This window comes from Nematolebias whitei, chromosome 20 (assembly GCF_014905685.2).
Source record: "Nematolebias whitei isolate Nwh7 chromosome 20, NemWhi1, whole genome shotgun sequence".
NCBI lineage: Eukaryota > Metazoa > Chordata > Actinopteri > Cyprinodontiformes > Rivulidae > Nematolebias > Nematolebias whitei.
Window position 1 is genome coordinate 10,147,530 of NC_056517.1, and position 8,887 is coordinate 10,156,416.

Sequence of the window (8,887 nt, forward strand, 5' to 3'; positions counted from 1 at the left end):
CAGTCTTCAGGCAGGTGGGAACTGTCTCCAGGGTAAGTGAGGTGTTAAAGATGTCTGCCAGCACCTCACAGAGCTGATCAGCACATTCCTTCAACACTTTTCTGAGGATATTGTCTGGGCCAGTTGCCTTGTGCGGATTAATCCTCCTGAAGGTACTCCTTACTTCTGCTAAGGTCACGCTGAGATGCTCTTCATCCGGTGGTGAGGTGAGTCTGGTGCTGGGTGGTCTGTTCGGGTCTTCAAAGCGTGCATAGAACTTGTTGATCTTGTTGATGTTGAGATCTGTTTGGACTGACAATAAAACATGGTGAAAAGTGACACATAGGGTTTGGAGACAAAAAAAATCCTAACACGCTCTTAATCTTTAGTTGAAGGTCAACAGCGTGATAATGAAAAAAATCTTGCACACTAGCACATAATGACGCCAACATTACGTGTGTGGGGTGGGGGGGTGGGGGGGACGCAAGGACGGTGAGCAGCCAGAGACAACACACAGAGGCAGAGAGGTTGTGCAATATGCAGACAGAAGACTCACTCATGTTCAGTGACAACAATAAAACTTGTCTTCAGTCACTCGTTGCGTCCTCTGGTGCAGACGTCTCTCCTGCAGGTTACAGAGAGGAGGTTCTGATCTTTATACAACATTCTTCATGTTTTAAACCTGATAACCAGCAAGTGTGTCCTCCTCACTGCCTCTAACTGCTGCTTTCTAACCACCTCTGAGCTGTGATTCATACAACATGGCTGCTCACATGCACGTGCCGTGCACTGATTGCTGTCAGTCCAGACTTTACATGAAACAGTCTGACCCACAACTCCTCTGTCTTCATGTGTAGGACGTCAACGCAGAGTTTCACACAGGTAAACAAACTCAATCTTCTTTCATTTTATATTTATTTTATTTATTGTATCAATGTGAGACACTTGATGTTTGCTACATGTTAACAGACTAACAGTCCTAACATTTGGATCAACATGACATTGTTGCTAATTATTGTCTTTCATGACATTTATCATAAAGTTGAGCATATTTTATACCTTTTCATTCGGTCTTTTACTAACGATTGGTTGCTCATTTTTTTCTAATGCCCATTATTTCCAAATCATTATCATTCAAATTTTTTATATTTCCTTTAAAGCCCCCTTCATGAGTGATCAGAACCAATCCGAGCTCCCTACGGCCCAATTAACTGTGGCAACCGTCAACACTGACGCTCCACTTTTACATCTTGACAATAAGGCATGTTTGGGGGAAGGGGGGCAAATCTTTTAACACCCCACCAGCTGATCTGAAAGAAAATCAGAGAGCTGTGAAGTGATGATTAAATGATTATAAATTCATCCATAAGCATAGATATAAGAAGGAGTTGTGATGCTGCTGACGTTTAATCATTTTCTGCTCAGGTAGAATGGGATGGTAGGAAGAATTTGCTGCTATAATGGCTAAAGTTTCTGCTATAATGGCTAAAGTTTCTGCTGTAATGGTTAAAGTTTTGGCTATAATGAAGTTTCTGTTATAATGGTTAAAGTTTCTGCTATAATGGCTAAAGTTTCTGCTATAATGGTTAAAGTTTTGGAATAATGGTTAAAGTTTTGGCTATAATGAAGTTTTGGCTATAATGGCTAAAGTTTCTGCTATAATGGCTAAAGTTAAAGCTATAATGGTTAAACTTTTGGCTATAATGGCTAAAGTTTAAGCTATAATGGTTAAAGTTTTGGCTATAATGACTAACGTTTTGGCTATAATGGCTAAATTTTCAACTATAATGGCTAAAGTTTCAGCTATAATTGTTAAAGTTTTGGCCATAATGGCCAAAGTTTCTGCTATAATGGCTAATGTTAGAGCTATAATGGTTAAAGTTTTTGCTATAGTAAAGTTTTTGCTATAATGGCTAAAGTTTTGGCTATAATGGCTAAATCTTTTGCTATAATGGCTAAAGTTTTGGCTATAATGGCTAAATCTTTTGCTATAATGGCTAAAGTTTCAGCTATAATGGCTAATGTTTTGGCTATAACGGCTAATGTTTCAGCTATAATGGCTAATGTTTTGGCTATAACGGCTAATGTTTCAGCTATAATGGCTAATGTTTTGGCTATAACGGCTAATGTTTCTGCTATAATGCCCCCCCCCCCCCCATCCCCTTTGCACCACGACAGGGAACAAAATTTGTAATTAAGTGTAATTGGCTCTTCATTCGTTGTTCTGCCATAAATTATTAAAATGGAATTGATAAGAAACTTTTGGAAGGTGGCGAATCAACTAATGGGGGAGTGGTGGCGGAGAGGTTAGAGAGGTGGGCTTGTGATCCGAAGATCGCCGGTTCACGCCCCGGCCCCGACAACATCAAAATTGTGGGTGGGGTAGGTGAAACACCCACACTTGCCCCCACCCTCATTCGCCCCACTCTGGGCCCATGAGCAAGGCCCTTAACCCCCACCATGTGCTCCCTAAACAGGTCTCTCTTGAAAATGAGTTCTCGTGGCTCAATGAGACTACCTGGATAAATAAAGGCTAAATGAAAAAAAATAATGAAGCTCTGAAAGTTGGAGCAGATGAATGAACGCAGTAATTCCAAGTTTGCTGCAGAAACCATAACTGTGGACCAGTTCCTTGTTTCTTTTGTTCTGCTTGCTACGATCCCTTTGCTTTAGAGTTGTAGAGAATATGAATTTATTCAGTGAGTCCTGAGCTCACCTTCCTGTTGACACACAATGAGAAGAATCAGTGTTTTCTGTTCCCACCATCAACCTGTTTATGAGTTGAAATAATGGGCTGAAGACTTATTGAGCAAAGCATATGTAATAATGCTTCAATCCTTTGTCTTTAAAAGGTCGACTGTTTATCCAACATGGCTGCGCTAGTCTTTAGTATTTTCACTAATTCTTTTTTGTTCCCAGATGTGCTGCATCACGTCCTGTCGCCGGTCCAAGATGTCCCGCTGTTCGTCTCGCGGGCTAAAGCTAAAACCTCTGCAGTTTGTGAAGCTGAGCGTGATGAAACAAAAAAAGGTACAACAGAGCAGATTAAAATATGAAACGATCTGTTGAAGAATGATTAAAACTGAAAGGTGAAGAGCAGTGAAATATGGTCAATTTTAATGCAACGTCTTTAGTTTTATAGACATCTGTTGTCTCGTGCACATGTTGCCTGATTTAACTGAGAAGGCCTCATGGTTTCAAACCTCATGTCACCGTAATCACAATTATAGACCAACAACACAGGAAAATGTTATTTTTGATGGTTTCAGTCTTGTTTTCACACAAAAACAGTTTTTAAGGAGCTCATATCACCGTTACGTTTTCATTTGGACAGCCAAAACACAACCATTGATGTAGCATCCCTACCTCTGACCTCACCTACGACCCCGGGCGTGGCAGACACAATAAAAATAATACATACTAACGTTAGATCAATTACAGCAGACACTGTGCTAATGGTGCGACCAGGGCTTAGTTTGAGCCGGCTCCTGCAGGAACAGGATCCAGGAACTCTCAGGGTGCGTTCCGGTAACTGTTTGCTTGGATCCGGTAACTCTCAGGTTTACTAATAATAAAGTTATGAACATATTTGATTGCCTTGAATGAATAAAACCTATATTGGATATGTAATCTGAAAATAATTACATAAACACTCGTTTTAAACACAACAGCCTCTTACGAACTTCCTAATATCACATCAGAGCTGCTCCTTCAAGTAAGCAATTCTGCTTCTACCATAAAAAATCTCTGTAAAAAAAGTACAGTCATGAGCAATTTAATTAAAAACACTAAAGCATAATTGAACAGCACAACTAAATTTCAAATCAATTTTAGAGTTTAAGTGAGTCATTAATAAAATTTTGATTATTTACACAAGAGAAATGTTTGATGGGTAATCACGTTACGTTCATCATGTATCAAATCGATGGCACCAATTTATGAAAATAATAGTGATCGAAATGACAATCCATTTGACTTTAATAAAAAAAATAATTTAAAAAAGTCTTCTCATTGTACAACTAAACACCCGAGATTTGAAGCACATGAAGGCAGTGGCAATGGAGATACTGGAGTAGGTGGAGTGGTGTGGGTGAGTGCCGAGCTAACCAGACTGTTGTACCCGGGCAGGAGCCCACGGGCAGCCGCCATGAACAGCCTGAGGAGGAGTCTGGAGTTTCACATATGGAGGAGGACAGTAAATTCTGCGGAGAAGAGTTGGCTCAGAACAATCAAGTTAGGGATGCCCAACAATATGGACCCCACCCCTACCCGCACTATTTGCGTTCCGGCATCGTTCGGTTTACAAATTAAGCATGAGTTCACTGAACTGACAGGAGTGATGACAACCTGAGCAGAGCTAAAACCCACTAACTGTTACACCAGATAATGTAAGACCCAAAATATTTTTATTACATTATTTGAACTGTCAACAATCCTACAACATGAGGTGCAGAAAAATCAAGTACTGTACTGTGAGTCAAGTATATTGACAATTTGAATACAAATTCGCGTTGACTTGGGTTATAAAATCACCAGTTTTCAGGCTCTCCTTTGAACTGAGGTGTATTGAACCCTGACAGGAACCTTACGGTACCTTCTGCCTCCCGTCCTGCAGCTGAATGAGCAGCCATCAACCTGGTTCTGTTAAAAAGGTGAACGATGACACAATCATTTTAGCTGCAGGACTGAAAACTGACTACAGGAGTCGGCAGGGGTTAACAGCTCAAAGGAAGCTGCAGGAAAAGAACATTAACTCATTGCAAGTTATTTTGAACCCAAATCAAAGACAAGTCTAATCTACTCTAGTCTTATCCCAAATATTTTAAAGAGCTGCCAGATTCAAACATGCGCAGTGGACAAGCAGGACAGGTTGTTGTTGACGAGGTGATTTCATATTTTTTTTAATTTTCTTTTAAATTTTCCAAACAACACTTCAGCCTGTGTCCTGACATCACTGAAGCTTGTTCAGAGCATTTCTTTTTGTCTCTCGGCATTCTGTCCAGATGGTGTTTGATCCCACACAGCAGCTGACACACAGTCAAACCCTGAAAGGGAAGAGCAGAATCTCATATTTCTCCTCTCAGATCATTAAAGAGCTCGATAAAATCACGCTTGATGATTTGTACATTGATGCAAATCGCTGCATGTTCTGAGTCAAAATCCAGTTTGAGAAAACTTAAATGCAGTTCTCCTTTTGGCAGCTTGATGTTTTGGTTCAGTAACACAGCAGAAGAAGGATCAGGCTGTGAGCTCACTGGCGCCTCCAGCAGGCAGATGCCAGGTATCGAATGCCTCGTCATGGCTTTTTGACCCCAGTAGGAAAGTGAAAAGGGGAATTGGAAATACCCTCTGTCTGTCCATCCTTCTTGGTAGCATGATAACTTGAATCATATGTGAAGAACCAATATACATTTTGGTGTGTGACTACATCAGAGGGTAAGAAGGTTCCTTTTGAAAATTGGGTTGCCTGGTCAAAGAACAAAGGTCAAAGAGTCAAAAGACCACAAGGAGAGAAACGTGTAAGGAGACATAGGGAGAAGAGGAAAGTGAAGAATGTAGGACTCAGGGTTGCAATTCAAAATGTGGGGACAATGACAGGCAAAGGTAGAGAGCTGGCTGACATGATGTAGAGAAGGAAGGTAGATGTTTTATGTGTCCAACAGACCAAGTGGAAGGGCAGCAAGACTCTGCATTGGAGCAGGGTTCAAACTGTTTTACCATGGTGTGGATAGAAAGAGAAATGGTCTAGGGGTGGTCCTAAAGGAGGAGTTGGCAAATAATGTAGAGAGGTGAAGAGAGTGTCAGATAGGGTGATGTGTCTGAAGGTAGAAGTAGAAGGTCTGATGCTAAACATTGTCAATGGTTATGCTCCACAGGTTGGATGTGATGTGGAGGAGAAAGATACATTTTGGAAAGATCTGGATGAAGTGATAGAGAGTATTCCCTGGGAGGAAAGAGTGGTGATTGGAGCAGACCTGATTGGACATGTTGGTGAAGGAAACAGAGGGGATGAGGACGTGATGGGTAGGTTTGGTGTCAAGGAAAGAAACCAGGAAGGACAGATGGTGGATTTTGCCAAGAGAATGGAAATGGCTGTAGTCAACACTTATTTCCAAAAGAGGGAGGAACATAGAGTAACCTATAAGAGTGGAGGAAGGAGTGCACAGTCGACTACATTCTGTGTAGAAGAGGAAACCTGAGGGAGATTGGATACTGTAAGGTTGTGGCAGGAGAGAGCGTGGCCAGACAGTATTGGATGGTTGTGTGTAGAATGACTGTTGTTGTGAAGAAGAGAAAAATAATAAACTCAGAGAAGTCCAAATGGTGGAAGCTGAAGAAGGAAGAATGTTGTGAGGAGATCAGAGGGGAGCTGTTAAAGGCTCTGCGTGGTAAGAAAGAGCTTCCAAATGACTGGGCTACTACAGCAACAGTAATTAGAGAGACAGGTAGGAAGGTACTTGGTGTGTCATCTGGACAGAGAATGAATGCTAAGGAAACCTGTTGGTGGAATAGTGAAGTGCAGGAAACCATTCAAAGAAAGAGGTTAGCCAAGAAGAAATATGACAGTGAGAGGACTGAAGAGAGGAGACAGGAATATAAGGAGGTGGGACCTAGAGCAAAGAGTGAGGTAGTTAAGGCAAAGCAGAAGGCGTTTGATGAGTTGTATGAGAGGCCGGACACTAAAGAGGACAAGAAGGACTTGTATTAATTGGTAAGAAAGAGGGATCAGGCTGGAAAGGATGTGCAGCAGATTAGGCTTGTTAAAGATAGGAATGTTAATATTCTAACAAGTGAGGAGAGTGTGACGGGAAGATGGAAGGAGTACTTTGAGGAGCTAATGAATGAAAAGAATGAAAGAGAAAGAACAGTAGAGGTCATAGAAATTGTAGAAAAGCATTTAATTATGTCTACAAAACATTATCTTGGAAAAAATGAAGGACACATCCTACAAAAATTGCATTGCATTTACAGCAATAATTAGAAAACAAATAGTAGTGGAGGTTTCAGTTGTTTTACCACGTGTCAACAAGTTTAGATTTTTATTTATAAAAATGTATGCATTGTACCATGTATCTTTTTTTCTCTCCACATTACATTTGTCCTGTACATTTATCCTGTGTTGGTCTATTCACATGGAAACTCTAAAATAGTTAAATGTACTTGTAACCTGACACAATTGACAGTTTTTCAAGGTCCTATAGCAGGTGCAAATGATGTCCAAAAAACGGGAGCCAAAACTGGTGCTGCCCTGTCTTAGTGAATCCAGACCTGAAGACAGGCAGATAGGTATATGCTGTGATGAACAGAAATTGGGGCAAATTTAGCTGCAAAATTAAACTCAAGACTGCAATCCTGACAAATGAGGTTATTTTTGTCTGTTTTCTTCCAATGCTTGTTTTGCTAGATGTTTTGTGAGAACATGCACATATTTGCATTACCTCAGTTCACTCTAATTGTATTTGTGACTAAATGTTGTGACTTCTCTTTCCATTCTTTGTCCTGAAAATATGTTATTTTTTCTCCATTCCAGCAACTTTTGCACTTAAAATCAGTGTAGAGCACAACAAAAAGACAGGCAAAAGTCAGGTGCTTTCTGCAGAGACGGTGAGCCCAGAATCCATTCCAGAGCGAGGGATGAAGGTCTACGACGATGGCCGCAAATATGTGTATGCACTGCAGTCTGAGAGAGATGAAGCAGTCAACAGTGCAACAGAAATGACGCCAACAGAGGTGGAAGAACTTCTGCATGAGGCAGCAGAGGAGAAGGTGCACCCTGAGGTGCACTATCATCAACCGGTGTACTCTGTACCTTACATGGGTACCAGACCATCAACACCAAGGAATCCATCTCAAACACTTCTCACAAAAATAACTCCAGAAGACCAGAATCTTCCCCAAAAATATCAACAAGGTTCTAGTTCAAGTGGCTACATTTTGGATGCAAACAGCAAAATGCTGTGCTTTAATACTTCAGGACAATCCAAGAATGAAAAGACTCGTTCTCCAGGGTCAAACTTTGGTGATAACAGGAAGACCGATCCCTCTCCTGTCTCATTTATATTCAGATCTGAAGGAACGCCTTCACCCATCCAACCAGTTTACAGGGACTTAGATCAGTTTAGTCCTTCTTTAACCAGTAAAAATGCTGAACGTAAACTTGTCAGCACCCTGCCAAAAGATCCCGAACCAGAATCTATTACGATGATCTTCATGGGCTACGAGAACGCTGCGGATGAAGAGGAAGATGTTAAAGCCGAGCTGGTTATGTTAGATGATGATGAGGAGGAGGAGGATGAAACTGACAGCTGTGGCAGAGTGGAATATCTGGCATTCCACCCAGAGGGATGCAATAGCAAAGTCTTCCAACCCAAAGTGGGTCAAGCCAAGGTTTCAAGAGGCAGAGATGTTGCTGAAGACGCCTGCAGACCAGCCTGGGAAGAGTTAGAGCTTCACAAGCCAACGTTCATTCACAAGTCAGGAAAACTCAGCTGTCATCTGCAGAACAGAGGCAGCTGGAGCCTGAAGACACCTGCAGCACCAGTGTGAGCAGGACCAGGATGATCTGTCTCTGTCGTCCAGCAGGTCCTTTGAGATGACAAAGACTTTACTGCCACCTTCAGTTTAAACGCTTCATTTATATCAAATCATTTTACGCTGCAGCATCCTAATAAATTTAGGTCTGTATTTTAGTTCAGACATTTTCATTGTTGTACAAAATTAAATTTGTGACCCTTTTGTGTAGTTTATTTTGTTAACATTTTTTTAGTATGTTTAAATTCAAGCAAGTTAAAAAAAAAAAAAACACTGAAGGTTTAATAGAGTCCATGATTTAGGGCTGAGGTTCACACCCCAGTTCTTCAAGTCAGTCCACAGTCCTACATGTTCTAGATCAGTACCATGCCCCCCC

At 41.2% G+C, this 8,887-nt stretch overlaps 1 protein-coding gene across 1 annotated transcript in view; it reads left to right on the forward strand.

Moving 5' to 3' along the window:
• The window catches only part of palmdb (palmdelphin b), a gene marked incomplete in the record, with an annotated part of 78,686 nt that extends 70,160 nt beyond the window's left edge, over nt 1-8,526 (forward strand). The window contains 3 exon segments of the mRNA XM_037694414.1: nt 837-861; nt 2,899-3,009; nt 7,511-8,526. Of these exon segments, the coding sequence (XP_037550342.1) occupies nt 837-861; nt 2,899-3,009; nt 7,511-8,526 (1,152 nt within the window).
• Between the last annotated feature and the right edge of the window lie 361 nt (nt 8,527-8,887).